Raw genomic sequence first — 26,729 nt, forward strand, 5'->3', positions numbered from 1 at the left:
AGACAATCAACTTCTCTGTGCCTTCATTTTCCCGTGGCTCAATTAGGGATCATGCCACAGGGTCTGCCTGCTGTCAACGTAGTGAGGCTTAGATGAATGAGCGTGCTGGAGAACTTGGAGCAGACCTCAGTACGGAATATGGTGTCTCCGCTGATGATTGTCACTGGAATGGGTCGGGGGCAGGGGGAGGTCAGCGGGAGCAGGGGAGGCATCTGGGTCTTGCATTCAGCTAGTTCTTGTTCAGCCCCTGGCCCCACCACTTGGCTGGCCATGGCATCCTAGGCAGCTAACCTGAAGTGCTCTGGACTTTGGCTTTGCCATCTGTCAAATGGGACAGCTCCCCACCTAACCAGGCCTGTTATGAGGCTTGTGTGGATGGTGAGTATGGAGCCTGGCAGGTTGGCACACAGTAGATACACCACATATTCTTTTTTTAAGCTCAAGAGTAATAGTCTACCTGGATCTTAGGTCTGACTTTTAAAAACCTTAGGGGTCAAGGACAGGAAAGTGGTGGTCCTTTCTGTACCAACTCAGCCTTCACCTCAGCCCCTGAGCACCACACAGGGAGCCTGGGAAATTGATAAGGCCATGGGGTAGTGTCCAGAAGTGTGTGGTCAGCTGGGGACCTTGGGCAGGACAAGCAGGGAGAGCGAAGCAGAGCCTGGTTTGGGAGTAGGTGACATTGTGTGTGTCCCCAGCAGGTATGCCTCCTCCCACCCATGGCCTGGGGGAGCAGGGCCTACTCCCTTGGAACTGACAGTGCCCAAGGGGATAGTGAGTGGGCTCAGTGGGCTGATGGTCCTGGGAGCCACATCTCGGAATCCCCTTGGGCTCTTCCCTGCCCTGCCTAGTCAGGCCTTTGGGAGGCAGGGAAACAAAAGCTGGGGTTCCAGACCTTCCCCCTCTGGGGATTGGCTTAAAGGCCTTTGCCAGGGTTCAGGGTCAGGCACCTCCTGGTGTCAGGGAAGGAAGTGTGTGAGTGTGCATGCATGTGTGTGTGGTCTGTCTGTCTCTGTGGGTAGACCAGCAGGGCTGGGTGTGGGTAGAAGCGGGAAGGGTGAAATTCCACAGCCCCCCCTTGATGAGCCAGCATGCCACTGACACACATACTCTGGGCACCGGAGTCAGCCCACCTTCAGCCTTTGCTGAGGCCGGGGGTGGGGGGGTGTGGAGCACTGCTCAGGAAGAGCTAAAAGTGGCAGAAAACATCCTGTTTGAAAGCAATGAGTTGCCATATTTAACCCCTGCAGCACTTGCCCCGCCTACACCCAGTCTGCAGGCCAGCATCCCAAACACCTGTCTTTGAGGCTCTCCTGGGGCAGCAGTCTTTGTTGTACCACTCCCAGCCCCGCTGAGGTGTCTTGGCGGGACTACCTGGGCTGAGGTCTTTTCCCAGGCATCAGCCATGCGCCAGGCCACCCTCTGGCTCTGCTCCCCACTAAGCATCCCTCAAATCTGGGGGTGGGGGCCGTGGAAGCAGCAAAGCTCCCTTAGAGAAAAGCCCTTCCGGGAATCCTGGGTGGCTCAGTGGGTTAAGCATCTGCCTTTGGCTCAGGTGGCCTGGAATTGAGTCCTGCTTCGGGGCTCCCTGTTTAGCTGCGGGGGGGCTCTGCTTCTGCCCCTCCCCCTCTGTTCCTGCTCATTCTCACTCTCTCTGTCTCAAATAAATAAATCTTAAAAAAAAAAAAAAAGGAAAAGAAAGCCTTTCCTCCCTCCCAACATCCTCTGCTGTGAAAGAAACAGGAGAACCAACAGCAGGGACCATGTGCTGGTTGCTGTCCCCCTACTCTTTCCCCGCTGCTTCTTGCTACTCCCTGCTGCAAGGGAGGGCCCGTCCTGGCTGCCTCCTGGTTCCCACCCCTCAGCCCTGCCAGTGATGACATGGCACGCCAGTGCCCAACAAATCACTCTGCCACGTTTTCCACCCCTGATCTGGAGACTAAAGTCTCTGGAAAGAACCTCACCACTGCTCACTTGGCTCACCAGAGGACTGGCTATGAGGTCAGTGTAAGCTGCAGATGAAGCATTTCCCTTTTGTCACCGCAGAGTACTTTTGGTCGGCTGCATCTGTGACCTCACAGAGGGCATCCCTGGGCTCAACTTCCTTGGTCCCCTGCTCCTTCGGGTGGGTGTTATACTCACTAGCCAACGCCTCACTGGCCTTCTGTCTTCCTGGCGCAGGTGCTCGCCATGGGAAGGAGGGGGCCAAGGGAAGGAAGAGAATACTACCCCGGGGTTGGCACACACGGGGCAGGTCCCGTGTCAGCAGCACCCGTGGCAGTCCTGCGGAGACCCAAAGCCCGCTGGAGGCGCAGGGGTGGAGGCTCCGAAGGGAGGGGCCTGATGACTCTTAGGCCAGGGCCCCAGGGGACTGTCCCGCATAGCAACGTTCCTTCCCCAGCTCCAGTTTCTTCTCTGTCACCCTGGCCCGCACAGTGTCTGCTTGCCATGCCTGGGACTGCCAGCTCTCAGGCCTTATATGCCTGGGCCCCTTTTCCACCTCTGGACTCTGGTCCTGGGCCCTGGCTCCTTAGTAGCAGCAAATAACCCCAGACAGGGCTGAGTTTTCTCTTGGTGCTCCTAAAATGGTCCTGTTTCTCGTGGGCCTCTGGCTGCTGGGTCCAGCCTTCTGTGTGGCCTGCCTCAGGGTCAGGACTCCCCAGCCCCTGGCCAGCATCATTCCCAATGTCTAGGTGGCAGCTCACAAAGTTGCAGGAAAGACCTGTTGCCATGCTGGGGTAGCCTGTTCTTCCAAATCTCCTGCATCATGGCATGTCCAGGAAGCCCGTGTGATGATGTGCCCTTGTTAGGCCAATTTGACTGGTATTCCCCACTCCCCACACCCACATTTGATTTCTCTTTTTTCCACTAAATCCACCAGATGTTTGGTCGCCTGAATGACACAGACTCTGTAGCAACATCACAATGACGGAGAGTTGCAACATCTCAGCTGACCTGGGGTTAAGCCACAAGCATCCTAGACAGTTTCTCCTATTGCCCCACGATGGTTTTGGGCCTCTGGGATCCCTGTCCACGGCTTGGATGTGTGGACTGGCTTCTGGCTTCCCCGGAAGCCCGGGGGAGTTGGTTTGGATGTGGGGTGGGCTACAGGAACAATGTCGACAAACACACAGGCGCTTTTTCTTCTATTTGTAATTGTTTCAAAATTGTGCAATGTCTTAGATACACAGACGGGCATATAAAACATAAAATAGTGTTTTAATAATAATAATAAAAATAGTAAGATACCATATACCTACCCCTCAAAGAAATAGAATATAGTTACTACAGAGGCCCTCTGCATGCTTTTCCCCATTACAATCCCTCAAAGATATCTGTTAATCATTCCTTTTTTTTTTTTTTAAGTCTCTCTATATCAGTCTCTCTCTGCATGTGTATATATAAACATTACAGTTTAACAAGTATCAATCTCGCTGTGATAGGGCTGGGCAGTGGCATCAGTATTAGTTCCCAGTATGGTTCCCAGGAGAAAAAAAGCTGAGACAGGTAGGGGATATACAGCTGCCTGCAATCAGGGTTCCCTCCACCCCTATCCTTATCCATCTCACTTTCTTCCTTTGGTTTGAAGCTCTTCGTGGAATTAAAAAAAAAAAATTTAAATATTTGCTTTCGGCCTGTTCTAATCATAGCTGCTAGAGATATCCCAAGCTTTGGGCTTCTCTGGGCCTCATTTGCCTTTTTTTGTTTGTTTTTAAAGATCTTATTTATTTATTTGACCGAGAGGGGTACAGTGAGAGGGGGAACACGAGCAGGGGGATTGGAATTGGAAGAAGCAGGCTCCCCACTGAGCAGGGAGCCCGATGTGGGGCGTGATCCCAGGACCCCAGGATCATGACCTGAGCCGAAGGCAGATGCTTAACGACTGAGCCACCCAGGCATCCCTCTGGGCCTCATTTGTAAAGCGAGTGATTAATAGCATTTATGTCCTGGGTGATATGAAGAGTAAATGGGATAAGACTCGAAGGGCTTTGATACGCCAAACTCCGGCTCAGAGATTGCATTGGAAAGAAGCTCAGAGCCTCCCAAGGGCCCCCCAGAATCTACCCCTCTGACCTCAGGGTAAGAGAACTTGGCACTGGCTCATAACTGACTTTCTCTCTCAAGTTTCTTCTGCTCTGAGGGCCCTTCCTGCCCTGGGGCCAAGGGGCACTTAAGCCTGCAGTGGCTCTTGTGAGGACCCAGATAAAGGTGGGAGGTAGCAGGGTCTGAAGCCTTTTGGGGAGACCTGAGGAGCTCTGAGCCCGAGAGCGGAAAGCCGAGGGCTCAATTTGCCTAATGGAAGAGTTAGGTCAGCTGCTTCCTGAGAAGGGTTTCCAAAAGCCATTAGTTTTATTCCCTCTATCTTTCCTCTCTCAAGTGTGAAATCCATCTCAAGATGATAATGCCTATTTATAAAAGCCATCTCGGAAAACTGAAAATCAGTTAATTGTCTGTGACTCACATGATTCAGAAGGATGCTCAAATCAAGGTGTAAAATTTATAACGGGGGGGGGAGGAAGAAGAATTAGGATTTGATTACGTTGGTGCCAGGACAATGGGGACACGGGCGTGTCAGGGCTGAGCCGTGTTGAGGGAGGAGCCGGGATGGCAATAAGAGGGTCTGATTTGGGCATGTGATCGATTTCCTGCATTCCTCCCACCTTCTAGGGTGAGGGGCTGAAGGCTTCTGTCTGTCACGTGCAGACAGACTAAACACGTCACACAAACGAACCCACCTAGTGGGCAGCAAGTGTGTCCTCTGTACCCAAACCATACTGTGAATGGCTTCTTACTCCCAACATGGGGAAGGGAGCTTCTGTTCCACAGAGTCAGGAGGGGAAGCTGCCTCGTGTGTGGAGACCCACGAGATGAGGGCACCCCAGAAGTCCTGCTCAGGCCTGGGACCTGGGGAGCCGCCTGGCCTCACTGAGCTTCCTCCAGATGGGGGTAGAGGTATAAAGGATGCCAGGCAGCCTTGGCACTGACTCCAGCTCCGGCCTTGGCCTGACGGCTGCTTTTGCAGGGATGGAGGCCATGACAGCCAGCGCTCCCTTGCCTGACCCTGGTGACTTTGACCGGAATGTGCCCCGAATCTGTGGGGTGTGCGGAGACCGAGCCACAGGCTTTCACTTCAACGCTATGACCTGCGAAGGCTGCAAAGGCTTCTTCAGGTGAGTCCTCCCCAAGGGCAAGGGGAAGGAGAAGCTTCTCTCCCATGAAGAGAACCCCTGCCTCTTCCACGTCTCCTTCCTTCCCGTGCTCATTGAACATGCCAGTTCTTAAAGCCACTGGAAGTACTGGGGTCTTGGGGAGAATATCTCCTTCCTCCCCTCCCCTCAGCTTCAGCTCTGTCCTCTGCCCCTCTCAGAAATGGTTTTTCTGAGGTTGTTATCTAGGTCCCCATCTTTCCATGACTCTCTTGACCCATGGCCTCTACCCTACCCCATGTGTCTGTCCTTCGGGACTAAGCCTCTTAAAAGACTAAAGATCACAGGCCTGTCCTCAGGGAAGCCCCAGAACTTGGCCTCAGAGCTCGTCCTCTGATCCAAATCAAACCATTCCTTAGAACGAGGGGAACTGCACCCGGGCTGGATCTCCATTCTCGGTCTGTGCCCATGTCTTCACCCGTGGCTCTCTGTCCCAGGTTGGAAAGCTCAGGCAATGTCAGCAATGTGCCAGCATTCCTACTCAGTCAGGGCCAGTTTCTCTACCAAGTGTCTCTTCTCTCCTCTAGTGAGCCCAGTGTCACAAGTGCCAACAGTATGGGGAAAGTACTGGAAAGGCTGGACGAAGGGTGTTCCCATTGAAAGCCGGGAAGGCAGGATGGGAAAGTGTTGCATTGCAGCGTAGGTCTGTGAACCAGGAGAAATGTGCATTTGGAATATATTGGAGAGAGAACAAGAGGGAGAAAAGCCTGGAAGAAACCATCAAAGAAAGAGCTTCTGTGGAGTAGTCTTAATTGAAGGTGAATAAAGAGATAAAGAGAACAGGGCCTTTGGCCATTAAGAGAGGAAAGAGTGAATCAAGTCCAGAATAGGGATGTCAACGTTGGCCTAGTTTCTCTGAATGGAAGGGCTCACCCAGTGGCTTTGAGGGCAGAGTGAATCAGAGCCTGGGACTTGTATGGTACCTGCCCACCCCCCACCCCCAACTCAAGGACCTGTGGGCCGTCTGGGAACACAGCTCCCAACTCACCTGCCCTCTGTCCCAGGAACCAGCAGGCCTGGAGTTTCATTGCCCTGAGCATTCGCTGGGCAGCGGGGTTTCTGTGGGTGCTAATTGACTGTTTGGCCTGGCGCGGGCTGCCCGCTTGGCTTCCTGGCAGGCTGCTCCCAGCTTGGGGAACCAGACGGGCAGCATCGCTGGCTCCAGGTCCTGTTGGCATGTCTCTGATTCCTCTGCACTTCTGCAGGGGGGCCTTCCAGAGCTCCGGTGCCACCTGGACCCTCTCCTGCACGTGGAGAAGGAGGGTGGTGGCACGCATTGGGGCTGCTTCCTATCAGAAGAGCAGGCAGAAGTGCATGGGCTGTGGAGCTGGCCGCGCCATTGCATGTCCCGGTTCCAATCTTCTGACTTCTCTGTTTCGGTTACCTCAACTAAGTGCCTGAGTATATCTGACCTGTTCCATACATAGTGTTAATCTGAGGGTTGATGAGATGAAACACATGAAAGTGCTTTAAAAGACATAAAGTGGTTCAATCATTAGGTGTCTGCTTTCTGCTCGGGTCATGATCACGGGGTCCTGGGATCATCCCCGTTTCGGGCTCCTTGTTCAGCCAGGAGCCTGCTTCTCCCTTTCCCTTTGTCTCTGCTTGTATTCCCTCTCTTGCTGTGTCTCTCTCTGTCAAAAAACATACAAAATCTTGAAAAAAAATAAAATAAAAGACATAAAGTATAAGGGTGCCTGGGTGGCACAGTCAATTAGGTGAGCGACTCTTGGTTTTGGCTTAGATCCTGATCTCAGGATTGTGATCTTAGGTCATGGTCTCAGGGTCATGAGATCAAGCCCCGTGTTAGGCTCAACGCTCAGCACAGAGTCTGCCTAAGAATCTCTTCCTCCCTCTTCCCCCTGCTTCTCCTCTCTGTCTCTCTCTCTCTCTCTCTCTCAAATAAATAAATAATTGGTTTTAAAAAGACATAAAGTATAATATATTATTTTTGAGCCTGATAGGTCAATACTTAATGTCCTTCATGGAACACTGTCTTAATAAAAGAAACACAGGTCTCTCCAGCCATCTACCCTCCTTTTGTTTTTTCATTCATACACTCGCTGCCCACATTTGAATGAGCATTTATGACCAAGGCACTGGGCTAAGAGCTGGCAATGTGGGGACTCTCACCAAAGGTCATAAAAGTCACCCATCTGCCACCCAAGGTCTTCCACAGTTCTTGGGGCTGTTTGGTGAATCCATAGACATCTGCCCCCCAAACCCCTATTTCTAGGCCACCTATCCCTGGGGGTCAGCTCTGGGAGCTGAGACTCTCAGGTGGCTGCTTATGAGGTCAGGACACACTGGAGGTCAGTTCCTCACTAGAGTGTCTCCAGCCCCGAGCACCCAGGCTTCCTGCCCTCGGATACACAGTTAGGCTCCAAATCCTCAAGACAGGGCTGAATTAGGATCTGGATGGAGGGAGGACAGGTCCCCTCATGCCAAGGGCCAGGTGTGGGAGATGGCCAAATGGACAGGGACGGTGTGTTTGCATATCCACGTCACCACCGGGGGCTCTGACACCCATGCACACATTAAGCTGCTGTCCTCCACCCTTGGCCCCTCCCTCCAACAACCCCTGAATGAAAGTACTGGTATTATGGGCAGCTTGCTGCTTTTGTCTCATTACCCTGTCCTGGTCTGTCTTCTATCTTTACCTTCCCTGCCTTGAAGACTGGGCCAGGCCATGCTCTCCGAAGAGCCAACATCTCTTATTGTTTGTCTTGATTTTGTTTGATAAACATAGGCATACCCTGATGGTCGGTCTTCATTATTCGTGGGTTCTGATTTACAAACTTGCCCACCAGTTGAAATTTCCTTGTGATCCCCACATCTGTACTTCCAGAATTTTCATGGTCCTTTCTGGGCGTGTTGAGTGGTGAAAAAGACAAGTCCCCCGAGGCACACGTTCCCAGCCACGGAGGAAAGAGGTGATGCTCTGCCTTCTTGTTTCAGCTACAAAAAAAGTGTCCTTTGGTGGGTTGTCTAGCGCCAGGGTTTTTGCATTTGGGGGCTCTTCAATGGTGATCTCACTGTTTGAGATGGCCCTTAGCACAACGCCAAAGTGCTGTTAAGTGTCCCTAAGCACAAGAAAGCTTTGACGTGCCTTATAGAGAAATCTGTGTTCAAGAAGCTTCGTTCAGACATGAGCTATAGTGTTGTTGGCCGAGTTCAGTGTTAATGAATCAACAATATATACTAAGTAAGGTGTCTTTAAATAGAAAGCACACATGAAACAAGGTGATGTATTGATAGATTGATGAAAACATTGTGATCAGAGGCTTGCTGCAGGCTAACCCTAGGAACAATGGTTCAGTGTGTGTTGATTCAGCCTTCACTGGACTTAGCAGAATGTAACTGCTGCCAATAAGAATCAACTAACTATACATAATTGCTCCTCTTTTCTCCCCCCTTTGCCTGCTTCTCCTTTGCTTCATCCAAATTCGGTGTTTTGCCATCTTAGTCTAGTTCAAATAGAACCCTCTTGTCACTTATGTCTGTTTGCAAAATCCTGATCCCAGGAAGAAAAGTTTCTACCAGTGGGGGTGCCTTCTCTGTGTCCGGCTCTGCATCCTTAGGAAGACAAAGTAAGCGCAACCGGTCCTTGCTCTCGGGAGTTCATCCTGCCCTTTCACGGTCATTCTCAAAGAGCATCCCTTCAGTGCTGGGTCACTGACGATTCTCTAAGCACTGGGGACCGGTAATCCCATTTGACCATCCAGCGTTTGGTGTGACTTCCAAGATAGTCAAACTAACCTGCTCTAGGAGCTAGCTGTGGTCATCCTAGCAGGTCCAAAACTCATATTCAAACTAAAATAGGATTATGAAGGTTGGACAGTGAGCACAGTTCTATTGATCGTTGGTCAAGAATTAGAGACCATCTCTGGCCGTTCCTCCTACAAGTTATTTCATGCTGCTTTTGCTTCCTGCTCCCTGGAATGTGTGGACATCCTCCGGGAAAAAGAGTATTTCCAGGGTGAATAAAGTGTTGGCATAGGCAGGCTTCTAAGAGGTTATGTGTCTCCGTTATGTTAACACCGGAGCAGACAGAAGGGCCACAGAGGGAAAATACGTAGCTCTACTACAGAGTAGAAGGTGGGTGATCAAGGAGGTGAACGAATCTCTGGGCATGGATGGCTGCCTACGTCCAGGCTCTACTATGAAGGGAAAGGTGTGAAGGACAGAGAAGAAAATCAGAGAGACTCCTTTGATGAGGAGATTGAAGAGGACAGTGAAATTTAAGAAGTGGTCTTGGAAAGCAGGGTTGAGAAACAGATCACTATTTGCCTCTCCTTCTTGCCTTTTTCTTACCTGTTGATACTTTCTTAATCCAGACGCCTCACGACCAGTGCCGAGCTAACAAATACAGTGTGGAGAAATGCCTTCTTGTTCGGTGGGCCCAAGGTTCTCAGGGACCGTGTTTGTTATGAGTCTTGTGGAGTGCAGGGTCAAAAGGCAGGCTGGTAAGGATCTGGGAACACGAGGAGTGTTCTGGCTTCCAGGAAAGCCCCCCCAGCGGATACCACGGGAGCCGTGATGTGAAAGTGAGCAGAGAAATGGGGCAGAGGTCCAGGGACTTAAAACTCAAGTGCTCACAGGCACTGGAGGAAACAAAGAGGAGAGAGGAGCAGCTGCCTAGGGCATTCTATGGGCACAAGTAAATGAGTCACCACAAAGTGAGTGTTGCTGGAGAAAACTTTGTCCAGTTCGGCTTGGCGGCTGGCCCTCTTCCACGGTGGCTCCAGACTGAATGAAATAAAACAAGGAAGGTGATCTATGGACCAGGCAAGAGTTGTTTTGGAAGCTTGGGTAGAGGAGGTCAGAATATTTAGAGAGGAAGTATCTCTGGAGTTGTCAAGAAAGGCAGTGGCAAGCGTGTGAAGGAGATCTTGTCTGTCTTTGGTAGCTCAGCACTTGGATCAAGGCTCATTGGCATGGAGTCACTCTCAACACACGTGGGGGGTCCTCTCTGTGCTATGGCGCCAGAGGTGACCCACACTTCCAACCTGCCCTTTGCAGGGACTACTTCTATCCCAGTGGTTTTGTCCTAGAGGAGACCTTCAAACAACCTCTGCTGCCTGCTCTTGGACTTCTTCTTTTTTTTTAGTTTACTTGAGAGAGAGATAAGTGAGAAAGAGAGCACAAGCTCAGGGGTGGGGGCAGAGGGAGAGAGAGAAGCAGACTCCCCACTGAGCAGAGAGCAGAGAGAGTGGGGCTCCATCCTAGGATCCTGGGACCATGACCTGAGCTGAAGGCAGATGCTTAACTGGCTGAGACCCCCAGGTGCCCCTGGACTTTAGCGGTATATATGGACTGCTGCTCTGGCTTGGATTGAAATAGGGTACATTCATGATGAGGACCGTAGTAGGGAAGAATTAGGGAATTAGGGACCGTATTAGGGAAGCCTTGGAATCAAACAGATCTCGATTCTGATCCCACTTTCACACTTATTAGCTGTGGGACATGAAGTGGGAGGTCTAACTTCCCACTGCCTTCTTCTCCTACCTGTAGCATAGGGACAGAGTCCATCCTGCAAGGCTGGTGAGAACATTGGTGGTAACGCATGGAATCCGAGCAGAGAAGGCCCTCAGCAAGTGCTCGTCGTTATCCTCATCCTTTTGCACTGTCTATATCTGAGAACAGACAGCCTTTTCTCTCCTCTGTCATGGAACCTGGAATGTGTGTGTAAATCAACCCTGTATATGGTTTAAAAAAAAAAAAAAGTAGCAGCAGCCAATAGTTCAAAAGGACATCTCAGTAAAAAGTAGGTCTTCTCTACTCAACTCTCACATCCCTACCTCCTCTGGAAGCTGTCACCGTGACCAACTCATTGTGTTTGCTTCCAAATTCTTGATATCAGAGCATGGGTGTGTGTGCATGCACACACACGTGTGCACAGGAAGGTAGGAGTATACTATCCTCACTCTTCTGCCTCTTGCTTTGAGCTACTCCAGAACACGTCCTCAAGCTAGTCCCCACGGCCACATTCTTCCTCCACCCTTCCTGCTGCCCTGTCATTTCATATGGAGTTACTGTACTGTAAGGGACCAGTTCTCCATACAGTGCTGCCACGACCACCTTTATGCACATGTCTTTGGGCCCATGGGCTGATTGACTCACAGGATGAATGCCTGGAAGTAGGTTCACTGCGTTAAAAGCTCTGTGCCTTTTATATGTCGGTGAATATGACCCAATTGCTGTCCAGAAAGGGGGCTCATGCTCTTTGCCACGGTGTTAACCAGCTTTCTGTAGAGTTGGCTTTTTAAACTCTCCCGAGAAGCCCTTGATGCTGCCACATACAAAGGTACCCTATGGGTCCCGACCCTGTTGGTCTTTCCAATGGGAGCTCCACCAGGCTCCTAGATCCCGTCCAGGCTCTGAGATTTCTATGATACTCAGGGTTGCAGTGGAGACAAAGCCAGAGCTGTCGCTTGGCCCCAGGCTGGGGTTTTTCAGGGTGGGTCTCTGGTGATGGGGCCACCGAACCAAGAAGGACCCTACGGTCCCAGGCCTAAGTCCCTGGCCTCAGGCACTTCATGCTTCTGTGAACAGCTTGTCTGTCATGTTTTGATGAATTGGTCAATGTCCTCTCTCACCCCTGACTTTCTAGAAACTGTCTATATTTAGCCCGGTGGCACCACCCCAACCCCTCCTTCCTGAGCTGGGGTATAATTGCCAACCACCCAGAGGATGACAGGGTCCAGGCTCAAAGAGCAGCTAAGGCAATGGGCTCCCATGGAAACTCGAAGCTCTTGTTTCTCAAAACCAAAGAAGCTCACAAGCAATTAGCATGGGGAGGGAGGCAGGACAGGGAGTGGATCTTCGGGACAAAGCACAGAGCCAGGGCTGACTGGTCTGGCTGCCCGACTCCTTGCAAGCAGAGGCTAGATGTCAGCCACATGTGCGGAAATGCCCTTAGCAGGCAGGAGAGTTGGGAAGAACCAGGCCCCAGAGCCTGAGAGACCCACAGCCCTGGCAACTGTGCTGGGCTGGACACACCTGAAAGCCGGTTTGGAGGTAGGGATGACCTCAGTCTCCCTGTTGGAGCTGGAGAGGGAGCATTCCCTCCCTGAACACTGATGGACACTCCAGAGTGTGACAGTTCTTTGTGATGGCTACCCTCCATCTTCCTGGCTACAATTCTAGGGTCTGGTCTCTGATTCTGTATTCAAGAGGAGTCAGGGAAGAGCTGCTTAGTATAATTTTTCACAATAATAGTTCAAGAACTCTATAAATTTATAGGCTACTTTCTACATCACTCAAATACTGTGAAGACATGGGACAAAGTCGGTGTTCTTTGGGATAAAGTATGGCAAAGGTTGAAAAGCACAGGTGTGAGCCTTGTGGTGGGATAATTGTGCCTTGGCTGGAAGGACTTTTTTTTTTTTTTTTAAGATTTTTTTTGTTGTTTATTTGACATACAGAGATCACAAGTAGGCAGAGAGGCAGGCAGTGAGAGAGAGAGAGGAGGAAGCAGGCTCCCTGCTGAGCAGAGCCCGATGCAGAACTCGATCCCAGGACCCTGAGATCATGACCTGAGCCGAAGGCAGAGGCTTTAACCCACTGAGCCACCCAGGCGCCCGCGGAAGGACTTTTAACATTTTCTTTCTTCCCTCCCTCCCTTCCTTCCTTTTCCTCCCCCTCCTCCTCCTCCTCCCACTTTGCTTCTCAGTATTCATGAGCTTTCTACTCTAACTACAAAGCTGGAAGCAAGGACATTAGGGTTTTCCCGCCTAGTATTTTCTTTGAAGCCAGCTCTGCATATTTTTGGATTCCTACACAACCTCGTCAGAATCCACGCCTACTGTCCAGCAGAGCTGGGCTGCGTGGCTATCTCCAGCACTCCTGTGTGTGGAAGCCTGGGGTGGGCTTCAGATTTACAGTGAGGAAGATCAAAGAAAGATGATAGTGCCACAGCCTCCTGAGCCTCCTTGCAGCTGCGCGTGTGCCCCCACTGAGAGTCAGAGGCAGGTGTCCTAGAGCCCAAGGAAGGAGGGATAGGTCCCTGGGGGGCATGGGGCTGCCTCCCACCTGGGGGGCTCAGAAGCTCTCAGCCCCCAGCACAGGGCTGGGGAGGGGCTTTGGCTCATGTGTTTGGAGGTGCCACATGTATGATATGTTTCTTGTGGTGCCCCAAGCCCTAGAGAATGAATAGGAAGAGCTGTGAGCCAGACAAGACAGTGGGTGGGAGAGAGCAGACCCTCAGCTCCTGGGCAAAGTGCCTGGTTGTTTAAAAAAAAAAAAAGGAAATGAGAGTTCACTCTGAATTAGAAACTTCTGGCCCTTAAGTAAGTTTAGAGAACTACGGGCATCCTGGGGACTGAACATTTGTGGTAACAGGCGGAGCCTCAGGAACCATGAGTGGGAAGGAGGAGAAGGAGTAAAGGGGTGAATGAATCTCATGTCCTCTGGTGATGTAGTAGCTCATTTCAGGTAGCTAAGGTGCTTCCACATTTGCCTGTCCCTCTGGAAAGCTACCAGAGATGGATGGAGACTCAAGGAGAAAGGCTTTCTGTTTCCAAAAGCCTGGTATGTGATCTCTCCCTGGGTAGTCACCACAGAGTGGGTGTGGTCATTGGTGGGCTGGAGTTGACCCCCATAGCCTCGTGTGGTTCCACCTCCCCTTGCAGCCTGGTCTACTGGGGGCCCTCTTGGGTCAGGAGAGGGCCAAGTGGGGGCCAAAGCTAAGGGCAACTACCTTGTAGGCCAGCTATCATCCTTGGTCTCGAGTTGTTCTCAAGGGCCAGCTGCCTGGAGCTGTTTGCCTGTAGGCTCCACTTCATTGAGCACCTTGAGTTTCTAGGAATGAGAGCTGTGTGTTCAATCCCAGGAGCCAAAAGCCGAGCCTCACGTCTCTAACAGCCAACTGGGGAGCCTTCACTTCTTGCTGACTCCCCTCACTGATAAGTTTCTTCCCCTCAGGGCTCTCACCTATAAAAAGAGGAGGTACACCAATAGTCTCTGGGATCCTCTAATCTTGGAGTCTGGTTACCTGTGACTACTGGCAGGCCCTTTCTGTGTTCTCTTCTCCTCCATCCCATGGGTCCTCTCTGTCCATGTTGACTGATGAGAATGTTTGTCCTAAACCCCATTTATCTTCTAGTGAATGTGAACAGTGAGTCATTTTTTTTTTACCAAGAAGCATAACTAGTGTGTGACCAGCTCATTTCTGAGAGAGGGAAATGGTTGGAGCCAGGCCCTTTTTTGTAAGGTTTGAGCATCTCCTTGGAAGATGCTGCTGGTCCGAGAGAAAGTGATTCTGCCACCATCTTTCTCTAGCTAAATCCTGTCACCTGTCCCAGGGCAAAACCCCAAACAAATAAACAAACAAAACAAAACAAAAAACAACAACAACAAAAAAATGGGCCTGCCCCTACTGGGGCTGGGAACCGTATGAGGAACCCCAAGGACATAGATGATGTAGCCTCCTGAAAGTGCCATGTGGTGTGGCTGGCAGCAGAAAGCCAGAATTAGGAAAATGAACCCTCAAGCTTACGCACACATGCATGGACACACACGTGTGTACACCCCACTACATAGAAGAACAGGGGGCTCAGGGGTACTGGCTTCCTAAGCTAAGAACCTTTGGCAGGTTTCTGTCCTGGCAGAACCCTTGCTCCCTCTGCCTTTCAGAAAGTCCAGGCCAGACCTCAGGGCTCCCGCACACTCATCTGGCCTTTTATCTCTGAGCATGTGATCTGGCTACCTCGAGCTATGGTTTGGTGCCTTTCTTCCTTCTCCGCGCACCTGCGCACGTGTCTGTCTCTGGACCAGGCCTGCTCTAGTCCGAGATCTCCAAACTCTGGATGACTTAAAGCTGTCCCCAGCGTCCTCACCTCCCATAATGGCTGACTACAAGCAGAGAGGGCTACTCTGCAGATTTTAGTAGTTCAAAAATGTCGCTAGGCTAATTCACTCATATATTTCCTGTGTAATTTAAAAAAAAAAAAAAAGTGGGAAGTAGAGGACCATAAGAGTAAATTGGGGGGCCAGCCTGACCCGTTGGTAGAGCAGACGACTCTTGATCTCAGGGGCATGAATCCAAGCCTCACGTTGGGTGTAGAGCTCACTTTAAAAAAAAATATGAAAGTGAAAATAAATAAATCCTTTCAAACATTAAAAAAATAAAGTAAATCAGAGCAATGATGGGAGCAGAGTAGGGAGTGAAAGAAGGAGGCGAGGTGTGGGGGAGGGGAGGGGTAGGCACTGAGAGTGGCCAGGACTGGGCCCCAGATCCTCTGTGGGTAACATGGAGATTGGGGGGGCGGAGCTTGTGGGCAGTCTCAGTTGTCACAGCCCCTGCAGGCAGCCAGGGCAGGGGCTGGGAGGGGTGTGACCCAGAGGTGGCATGTGCTCTCTCCCCGGGCAGGCGGAGCATGAAGCGGAAGGCGCTGTTCACCTGTCCCTTTAACGGGGACTGTCGCATCACCAAGGACAACCGCCGCCACTGCCAGGCCTGCCGGCTCAAGCGCTGTGTGGACATCGGCATGATGAAGGAGTGTGAGTACCCGGGGCCAAGGCAGGGGGTGGCACTGGAAGGGGATGGTGGGAGCTGCTCTTTAGGCAGGTTTGGCCCGAGAGGTGTCCGTACTGTTCCCCTGGGGCTGTTGGCACACGGGGCCTGGAGCTGGGCCCTGCGGCCAGAACAACAGGGCCAGAGGCCCCAAGGGGGGGTCCTACAAACCTCAGTTGGATCTGTGTCTCAGAGTTCTGGGAAGGCCCCATCCCATGGGGGTGCCTCTGAGAAGGGAGAGGCAGGGCACGGCCTTCGTAAGCCCCCAGATCAGCGCTCCTCCAAGACAGATCACTGTTCTCACCTCCCTATTCCTGGACCTTCAGGGAAAAGATGAGGCTCAAGGACCCAGGGTTGTTTGGACTTCGGGAGAGTGGACTGCTGAAGTTGGGGAGGGGCAGGAGTTTGGGGGAGAAGATGCGCTCAGAGCCTGGCTGGCATCCAGGTCCCTCCCCATCCCAGCCTTTGGGCCACTCTGGCCCCAGGAGCAGATCTGGGGAGACCAGGGGGAGAGACTCTGTGAGGGAAGCACCAGACTCTGGGATGGCCCTCGGCATCCAGAGGGAGAGAGAAGGGTGAGTCTGCAGGACTCCCTGTCCAGCTCCAGGATTGGAGGAAAGGACCAATGGCAGACTGACTTGTTCTAACCCTCGGGTTAAAAACAACTGCATCTGAGCTCTGGTTACTTGGTAGCCAGAATAGCCATTGAATTCAGCAGACCCCGGGAGTGGCTAGACCAGCCTTCCCCGGGCTATAGACCAGTACCCTGGGCTGGCCCGGACACAGGTGTCCTCCGCACCTTCTGTCCAGCTCTGCCTCTTGCTCACCCCTGTCTGCCGTCTGCATGCTTCTCACCTCCTCGGCCCTGGGACAAGTTAAGCTACGGACCTGAGGAGGCTAGGGAGGGATGCTCAGATGCAGGCATGCCTGGAGGCCCTTCTGGCTATGAGGTTATTGTTTTAGAGGGTGAGGGAGGCAGTTACGAGGAAGAGTCCCAGGACAGGGCTTCGGGGTGGAACACTTCTTCCTTGACAGGAAAAAAAATTCTCTTTTGTTGGGGAACAGAGACAGACTGGAGACCCTCATGGTGGGGGGGGGCCTCCTGCTTGGGTCTTGACAGGCTCCCCCCTTGGTGGGTCACAGTCCTTCATTTCTGCTCCCGGCTCCCCAGTCAACCCTGGCAGGCCTTGAAGTTTCCAGGCTGTTGTTCCTCCTCGCCCCCACAGGAGTGTGCAGGCCTGGACATGCTGATCTCTCCTAGCACCGTCCCCTGCCCCGCCCAACTTCTGTGTTTATCCTGGAACAGAGGAGGCCAGACTGAGTGCCTCATGGGGTTTCTCACACACTGGCTTAGGGCGGCCTGCTCTGTGCGAGGCACTGGTGTGGACACAAACAAAATACAGTGAACACAGCCCCTGCCCCTGCCCCCAAGGGACACATAACCCCCGCGGGGCAGGGAGTCTGGCTCTGAGGCTCTGCCAGCCAAGAATAGCACAGTTCTACCGCTGGGATTCAAAGTCAGACTCTGCCCCAGAGGTTCTGTGTGGGACCAGCCTCACTGATGCCCCCGACACTCTTCTCCTATGTCTTGGGAAGAAGGAGATGTCTGATCAACTTCGAATAGGAAGAACACTTAGAAATCATCTGAGACTCAGAAAGGTAAAAATACCAGGATCGGAGTCAGAAAGCAAGTCTTCATGTCTGCTTCTAGATCTCCTCTGGTCCCCAAAGACAGCACTGCATCCACGGTGATGAACAGGTCTTGGGAGCATCAGGGTACCCCTAGGAATACCATGTGGTGATGGGGGCCAGCAATCCGGAAGTGGGTGCCCACCCCAAACCTTAACGGCTTTGTGCTTCAGCCACCACAAACCCAGGCCCAGTCCTCCCCAACAGAGCCCTGCACCCCACCCTGCTGCATGCCCAGTGCAGCCCCCTGTTCCCCACTCCCGGGATGCCCTCGGGGAGCTGTGGTGAGGTAGCCCTGGGGCTGCAAGGGCTGAGTTCTTGGAGCCTGGGCCGCAGAGCTCCCGTTGAAAGAAGTTGAGCCCTGCTAGGCTTGTTCTCTCCACTACTCCAGGGGAAGGTCCTTCAGGAAGAGCTGTAGTTCTCAGCCTCAAGTCAGCCCACCTGAGAGAAGTCCATTACAGTGGTCTGAGCCTGGAGCTCCCAGCTCAGAACCCGAGGAGAGCTACTCATTTATCATGTGGGCTTAGGCTGCCTTAAGGCTCAACCTCCCAGAGATAATTTTGTGTCAACATTTGTAAAACCACAGGACAGCCCAGGGCTCCCTCTGAAGGCACTGCAAACATAGGGTCCCTTCTGGAGAAGCAGAGAGGGGGCCCTTCCCTAAAGGGAACTCAGGAAGGGGAAAGGGATGGGTGTGGGAACAAATGTTTATGGAGCACCTACCTGCATCAAACACGGTGCTTTCTTATTAAATTCTCCCAAGAATCCCTAAATAGGTGAATACTTCTGTAGTTTTTTTGTTGTGTGTGTTTGTTTTTTTGTGGGGTTTTTTTTGTTTGTTTTTTGTTTTTGTTTTTGTTTTTGTTTTTTGTAGCTGGGGAAGCTCAGAGGAATTCTGATTTCGTACCTTTGAGTAATAAGATAGTATGGTAGCGGCCTTCTTACCTAGGTCTGTTTGCTTCCAGATGCCAGGCCTGGGGACCCCACCCTGGTGCAGCCCACCAGGCACACTCAGTGGTCCAGAGTTCCTTCAGGCACTGCCTGGTCCCTTAGGGATGGGCTCAAGAGACTGTTCCCCTTTCTTTCTCTTCAAGTCCTAGTTGACTTGACCTTGTGCGTGGCGCCCAAGAACTTTCGTGGTTGGATTCTTGCTTCTTGTTGGCCTGTCCTGCACAAAAACACCTTTATGTGAATTTGTTTGATGTTTTTACAGATGTGTGTCTTTTCTACCCTGTGTTAGTACAATACCTGGCATGGCACAGGTGCTCAGTAAATATAAGTTGAATGACTGAGCAGTAGCTCCCCATTATGCTTCCTTGTACCTCTGCATCTCCCACTGGTCTATGGGTCAGGAAGATCTCCCAAATTTGATATTGCCTGTGTTATTCATTGGGAAAGACATTATATTGTCTTCTTTAATGTTGTCCTTGGGCCACCAGGGGCAACTTGAGGTGTTTTTTTTGTTCATGCTTTCAGATCTTGACCTCCTAAGGCAACCATGAAGCGGGGAACATCTTGCATGGGAATAAATGTATGCAAAGCCATGTTAGCACTCAGCAGGGAGCCTAAAAGGAAGACAGAGAAGCTACTAAGCTGCCATACAGGTTTCCCAAGTCCCAAGGACACAGCTCATGTGTCTTATTCCTTGGAGAGCCCATCAAATGCCCTTTCAGAACCTGTTTGCTCTTTTTCAATGGCTTTCAACTCCAAAACATGTGCCCTCCTACATGATAGTAATGGCATTTTCAGTAGCTATTTGTTGAGAAAATGATTTTTTTAAAATTTCCTATGAAATTAGTAACCCCTTTTAAATAAAGACTTCCTTCCTAAATCACAACGTCATCTGCACATGTAAGAACCTGATGACTTGGGACGCCTGGGTGGCTCAGTTGGTTGGACGACTGCTTTCGGCTCAGGTCATGATCCCGGAGTCCCGGGATCGAGTCCCACATCAGGCTCTCAGCTCCATGGGGAGTCTGCTTCGCTCTCTGACCTTCTCCTCGCTCATGCTCTCTCTCACTGTCTCTCTCTCAAATAAATAAATAAATAAATCTTTAAGAACCTGATGACTTACCCTGTCTCCAGACACTGTTGCCTGGAGAAGGGGGGTAGGGGGTGTGGATTGGTAGCCCTGGTAGAAGATGCCAGATCTCAGCACTTTTTTCTCTAATGCTGGACACCGTATGTCAGTCACCGTTTGATACAGTAATTGGGAGGAACAATGTCATAAGGTTAACCTTGAATCTTCTTAACTTTGTCCTTTTAGAGTAAATCATTTACAAACTTAGCTACTTTATTTATTTTTTCATACTCCTCAGATGGATTGGAACATTTTGTGTGTTCCATGGCTAAGGACAAGAGTCCTATGGAGCAGTCATAGCCAATTACAATCAGAAGAGCTATGGGGCAGTAGTTACAACCATGAACTCTAGAACTGTATTACCCAGGCCTGAGTACAGCCTCACCACGTGTTAGCTGTGTGACTTTGAGCAAAGTACCTAGCCTCTGGGCCTGGGGGTCTCTTATCTGCAAAATGGGAATACTAGCTCTTGCCCAAAGAGGTTGTTACGAGAACTAAATCTCTGTGAGTTGATATTTAAGAAGCATTTAACGTAGTGCCCGGTACCTAAAAAATTCTTTATTTTTTATCCATTTTTAATAACAGATCTTTTTTCTTACCTAAAACTTAATTACCATGATTTCCAGCTCCCCAACAGACTAGAAATTAACAGTTAAGAGGAAGAAAAGCACCCCATCCCCAGAGGCAGGCAGGAACCAAGAAGAGACAACACGGAGCTTACCAGAGAGGGGGAGATTGAAAGCGATGAGACGTAGCACAGGAACTCTGAATCATAGCAGGCCGAGTCACAGTGCAAGGACACAGCCCTGTTCAGTCCTGAGGTCATAACCTCGCTCCTGCAAAGTCCAGTAATTGTTCCAAACGATAAGTAAAGGTTGCATGTTTTAGGTGTTCTGTTACAAGGTATGCTGTCTTGAAAATATTTCAGTCACAATAATTAAACTGAAAAGGTGAGCCGGGCTCAGTTATCTGGTGGGCTGGCTGGCATTTGCCATGTGCCATCCCGACATGGTAGGACACATACACAGTGTTAGTGCGTACTTCTCACTATCATTTCCTGTGCAAAGGACCATGACTAGCACACAGTAGGTATAATCATTATAGATGTCTTGGGTGTCCAATCTCTCAGCCTACTGAGCAAACACCATGGCCAGGAGGCTTTGCTGGGCTCACTGGCTCCCTTCCATAGGAGGGAAACCCAGGTAGCCTACCGTTCTAGTGAAGGAGATCTTGAACATCTCAGGTTCTCTCCATCCGGCCATTTACTGGAGGCTGTACTAACCATAACTATTACAGAGTGGAAGACAGTTGGGTGCCAATGTGTGTGGGAAACAGTAGACATACCACAGAAATAAGAAATGAAAGCTCAGTGCCGATTGGGACAATCCAGAAAGGCTTCATGGTGAGAGAGGGCTGAAGGCTGGATGCTGGAGAACGGATAGGACTTGTGCAGCTATGGGGGAGAGAAGACCCAGCTGGACAGGCAGCCGGCATGAGTGGAAGAGCAGTGACAGAACTGAGCGGGTTGTGTCTGCAGGCCAGCAGTCTCAACATGACCGGAGCAGAAGCTGCGTCCAGAGGCAGGGGGCAAGGGGGTTGGAGAGTTAGGAAGAAGTAAAATCATGGAGCATCTTGACTTTAATTTGGACCATGGTGAGCAGGAAGGATCCAGAAAAAGTTTCTGAGCAGGAGAGTGACATCTTAGAATCCCAAGAGATTATCAAAGCCCAGTCAAGCCAAGAAGCATGTCCAGGATGCCTGTGACATGACTAGCGGAGCACCCCCCTTAACCCCTCCCCCCCACTCCAGCCCCAGCACCCCCTACATCCACCCTCAGGTGAGCAGGAAAGACCAGACACCTAATCTTGGATTCCCCCGGCTAGGCTTCATACCCTGCCTTGAATGCAATGCTCCCTGCTCCTTCCTCTTCCACCTCACTTGACCTCGTGGGGTCTGAGCAAACACCCACCGTGGGAGAGGGTTGGCAGCTCTTGGGGCAGGTGAGTCAGTCACCTGGGCGTGGTCTCCTCCAGTCCTTCTCTTCGTATGGCTTCCTCAGCTGTGGAGGGAACACGCCTTCCTTTGCCACAAGCTTCCCTTCCTGCTGTAACTAGGCTCTGGTTGCCCACTTCCACCCACCCACACTCCACAGGCTCTCCCTCCCCTCCCACCAGCTTATTTCCTTCTCCCCCTCCCTCCCCGAGAGGTCTGGGCCAGTGGGACGCTCTTGAAGCCGGGAACCCACCCACCCTGGGGTTCTGATTACTTTCCCTGCTCTTGTGAAACTCCCCAGTTCTGTGGGCAGAAGCGCTGGCAACACCAGCAGACAGCAAGTAGCTACAGGCCGAGGGCCCCAGTGCCCACTCCTGCCGTCAGCACTCTGCAAGCCCCAGCCCGGAGGTCTGTTTGCCTCACCCCTGTGCCAGGCATCCCTGCTCACAGCCCTGCCACCCCGAGGCAGCTGCCTAGCCTGGTGAGGTGGGCTCCACCCCAGGGGGCGTGGGGTCTCCCTTTCGTCGGACATGCTGGCTTGCAGCGGGAGAGAACACGGTGCTGCACAGTGTTCTCTTTGGGAATTCTAGAGAGCTCAAAAACTTCTCCGGGCAGAACTTTCAAGACTGGACAGGCTGGAGGAGGGGTTGTTTTGCAGGAACCAAAGAGGCAAAGTCTTTCTAAGTTGGTCAGAGTACATTGGACACCCAAGTTCCATGCCTGGAAACTTGGGCGTGGGAATGCCCCCGTGGAGAGGTCTCTCAGCATCTCCTAGCTTCCGACCCTGGGACTGGCCACACAGTGACTCTCATCCTCTTCACTCCCCACCCCAACCCCCATGCCTCAGAATCATGGGCTGTGAATGTGGGGGAGAAGAGACAGGACGTGACATTTAATGAGCAGCTGGTCTGGGTTACACGTGCATTCAGTTCTCAGGTCGGGGTTGTCACTCAGCCACCCCTCAGCCACCCCACATACACGGGCTTTCTGGAGGAAGGAAGCACAAAAGGCCGTAGAAGAGGTAATAGTGGAGCAAACTGCTTGTTTGATTAATGAGATGACCAAAGCCCAGAGAGTTCAGTTTGCCCAGAGTCCGATCACTTGCTCTGAGAACACAGACTCACTAATAATGCCCAACATTCCCACCCCTAAGATTCTTTTTCCTCCTATCTCACACATCTGCCATTTCAACAGGAAACCCAGTTTTCCGTCCATGGAGTAGGCCCCGAGTCCCCCATGGCGGGAAGCCCCCCAACCCCGTGCACCCCTCCGATCTTGTGCCTTTAGCAGCTGGAGGAGGGTTTCTCCGAGGAGCTGCAGGCCCAGCCCTCCTGAAAGCCTCCCTCGCCCGGCTCTCGCCCCACAGTCATCCTGACGGATGAGGAGGTGCAGCGGAAGCGAGAGATGATCCTGAAGCGGAAGGAGGAGGAAGCCCTGAGGGACAGTCTGCGGCCCAAGCTGTCTGAGGAGCAGCAGCAGATCATTGCCATCCTGCTGGACGCCCACCACAAGACCTACGACCCCACCTATGCCGACTTCTCCCAGTTCCGGGTGCGTCCACGAGCGGGCTGCCTGGGGAAGGATGGGCTGTGGGGTGAAGAGCCACCGCTGGGGCGGGGGCACAGGAGTGGGGACGGGAGAGCCTTGGCCAGCGAGAAACGGGGGCGGGGTGGGGGTGCTGCTCTGGAATCAGGGAGGCCTCCCCTCCCCACCCCCGCAGACCTGCCAGGAAGCCCCTCCTGTCAGAGATCGGGGACAAGGGAGGAAAGTGAACCCATCTCTCCCTTCCAGCCTCCAGTTCGTGGGGAAGGGGGTGGAGGAAGCCATTCCTCGAGGCCCTCCTCCGTCCAAACGCCCAGCCTCTCTGGGGACTCATCTTCGTCCTGCTCAGATAACTACACAGCCTCTCTAGGTGAGTCGATGCATGCCCCCAGGGAGCCCAGCAGTGGAAGGAGAGCCCAGAGTTTCTACGGCCCACCTGTCCTTGGCCATAGATGAGAGGGTTGCATGTGCACCACAGTGTCCTCAGAATACTCCCCTTTGTTTATAGAAGCAAGCTAACTAGCCCAAGGGCCCATGCTGGGGAAGAGGCCAAGTTGGGCTCTGGCCAGGCAGGGTCTATCTATAAGGTCCCCGCTCCCCACCAAGCTTCTGCTCCTGCCCTCCTCCCTGTGGGTAACCTGGTTCCTTTAACTGGTATTTTGAGCCTGGGCCTTTGTGGGGGATGGGGGGAGTTCCTGTTTTTTTTTTTTTTTTTCCTGTTTTATTGAGCTATAATTGACATAGAACATTGTATTTGTTTCAGGTATGCAACATAATAATTTGATACATGTATATATTGCAAAATGATTACCACAACAACTAGAGCTACTACCCATCATCTCACAGTCAGGTTTTTATTTTCATTGTGCTGAGTAGATCTTTCAAGATCTACTCTCTTAGCAACTTCCAAATATATAAAACAGTGTCATTAACTGCAGCCATCAGAGCCTAGAAGGTGACATTTCAGGTGAAGGGAGAGCATATGGGTCCCATTGCGGTACTTCCCCCCCACCCTAAGCTCTGCGGGGGTCACCACAGCCCCAGATGACCCGTCATCTCAAGCTCACTCCTGCTTTCCTTCTTATGGTCCTTTTCCACCTTCTTCTTGGTCCTCCTGCTCCATCCTCTCCTTCATTGCTCTGCCTCTCACTCCACCATGCTGCCTTCTGCGTGGGTCCTGCAGGAGGTCAGGGGTCGGAAAACCCCTTCCCTCTGGGGAACTAGAACCCTCAGATATGGTACTTTCAGACTGATTGATGGATCTGGGCCCAGGTCCCAGAGAGGTGGGAGGGGTCTCAGTGTCAGCTAGATAGGAATGGCAGTGGAGACAGACGTGGTATCTGCCCACCCAGGAGTGACAAGAGGGAGGTGGTCAGGGACATTGCTGAGATTTACTGATCCTTTGAGCCCCCATCTTGGAGGGATTCTTCCCGTGTTGATTTCCTCTCCCTACTTTGCTGCTCTTTTCACTTGGTGGGCTAGTTCCATTGATGAGGATCAGTCTTCATGTTATATACTCTGCTTTTAATAATTCCATATTAGTCAATAGTTTTGATACCCTCATAGGTTGATTGATATGAGGTACACAGCCCCACCAATGTCAAGTTCAGTACAGCATATGCTGGCTGGCTCAGTTGACATAGCCTGCGATTCTTGATCTCAGGGTCATGAATTCAAGCCCCATGTTCAGCATAGAGATTACTTAATTTACTAAATAAATAATTAAATAATAAGACTCAAACTAGTTAACATTTTTAATTTAAAAATATTAAGCAAAAGTTGGGGTGCCTGGGTGGCTCAGTGGGTTAAGCCTCTGCCTCCGGCTCAGGTCATGATTCCAGGATCCTGGGATGGGGTCCCGCATTGGGCTCTCTGCTCAGCCTGGGAGCCTGCATTCTTCTCTCTGCCTGCCTCTCTGCCTACTTGTGATCTCTGTCTGTCAAATAAATAAAATATTTTAAAATATAAAATAAAATAAAAATATTAAACAAAAGTAATACATGTTTATTGTAGGCATTCAGAAAATATCAGCTAAATTATATATATGTACACATACATAAAACAAATATATATTTTTATATATGTAAGATCTTTAGACCTACTACCCAAAGATAATCACTGTTAACACTATGATAGGTCTCTTTTCCATCTTTTTTTCTTTTTTTTTTTTAAGTTATTTATTTATTTATTTTTATTGGACAGACAGAGATCACAAGTAGGCAGAGAAGCAGGCAGGGCTGGTGGGGAAGCAGGCTCCCTGCTGAGCAAAGAACCTGATGCAGTACTCAATCCCAGGACCTGGGATCATGATCTGAGGCAAAGGCAGAGGCTTTAACCCACTGAGCCACCCAGGCACCCCGATTTTCTTTAAATGCATATGTATATTTCCAAGTAAAATTATGGTATACACAATTTAGGAACTTGCTTTTTTCTTTTAATAGTGCATTATATCGTTTTTCATGTCATCAGTATACCTCTGTATTATATGCTTAGAAACTGATTGGTATTCTAGGTTATGAATGTATAAGAACATATCTAATCTAGATTGGGTCCCAGTTTTTTATTAAGTTAACAGTATGCTTGTACTAAATACTTGCACTTGTTCCAGATGTTTTTTCCCTTAGGATGAATTTATGGAAGTGGGATTACTGATCAAAGAATATACATAATCATAGGCTTCTGACCCCTACTATCAAATAGCTTTCTAGATTACTTGCACAAATGTAGGCTTCCTTTAGCACCCCATGGCCCAAGGGTTGCCTAATTCCTTGACATTGGCATCCACATTTAAACATATTTGTTTCTAGTATATAGGTGAAAAGCCTAGATGTTCTACTCTATAGTTCTTTGATCACTAGTGAGGCCAATCCTCGTTTTCTATAAGTTCATTGACTCCAAATTTGAGGTCATTAGAAACCACACATGGTCTGTAAAATCATGGCTTGAGGAAATCTCATTTCTTGGAATATCTCTGATCTTTGATTTTACTGCCTTTCTCTGCTTGAAAGAAAAGCCAGGGGAGTCCTAGAGGAAAGCCTGGGCTGAAGATTGACCTTGGAGAGAGGCGGTCACTATGGCATTTCTGGCTAGCCCTGCAGATAGGGCAGGGGAGGTCCTCACGGGGCCAAGCAGGAAGGTATCTGGCACAAGCATCCTGAAGTAGTTCTTTCTCTCTCCTCATCCTTCCCCAGATGTGATGGAGCCAACCAGCTTTTCCAATCTGGGTCTGAGGGAAGAAGACTCAGATGACTCTTCTCTGACCCTTGACCTGTCCCAGCTCTCCATGCTGCCCCATCTGGCTGACCTGGTCAGTTACAGCATCCAAAAGGTCATCGGCTTTGCCAAGATGATTCCAGGGTTCAGGTAAGAAGAGTCAGACTCCTAGACTGAGCTAGAAGAAGGCCTGGAGATTGCTAGTCCACTGCTTCCCAAAATGGAGACCCAGACCCTATCCCAGTCTTCCCACATCAGAATCTCTGGGAAGTACAGCCCATCCAGCATTACCCAGCAGGCCAGTGCTGGAGAGCCATCCGTCCCTGGCAGATTTCAGGATGACAGAAGAGAAGCCCAGAGAGGTTCAGTGGCTAGCCAGGATCATTTGCTAGTGCTGGAGCCAGTATGTGTCAGAGCCAAGGTCCAGAATTCCAAGTTCACTGCCATGTGCACTCCAGCGGGCTTGGGTCTAATCCTCATGTCAGCCTTC

General features: G+C 51.0%; 1 protein-coding gene across 1 annotated transcript in view; it reads left to right on the top strand.

Annotated features, from left to right (window-relative positions):
- Window positions 1-5,023: 5,023 nt before the first annotated feature.
- VDR (vitamin D receptor) overlaps window positions 5,024-26,729 on the top strand; it is a 32,565-nt gene continuing 10,859 nt past the window's right edge. Inside the window, exons 1-5 of the mRNA XM_004765620.3 lie at window positions 5,024-5,171; window positions 15,580-15,710; window positions 22,851-23,035; window positions 23,276-23,396; window positions 26,218-26,389. Coding sequence (XP_004765677.1) covers window positions 5,026-5,171; window positions 15,580-15,710; window positions 22,851-23,035; window positions 23,276-23,396; window positions 26,218-26,389 — 755 coding nt within the window. The 5' untranslated portion in view covers window positions 5,024-5,025. The remainder of the gene's footprint in view (window positions 5,172-15,579; window positions 15,711-22,850; window positions 23,036-23,275; window positions 23,397-26,217; window positions 26,390-26,729) is intronic.

This window comes from Mustela putorius, unplaced genomic scaffold (genome assembly GCF_011764305.1).
Source record: "Mustela putorius furo isolate JIRA1106 unplaced genomic scaffold, ASM1176430v1.1 tig00537227_pilon_pilon_pilon, whole genome shotgun sequence".
Lineage (NCBI taxonomy): Eukaryota > Metazoa > Chordata > Mammalia > Carnivora > Mustelidae > Mustela > Mustela putorius.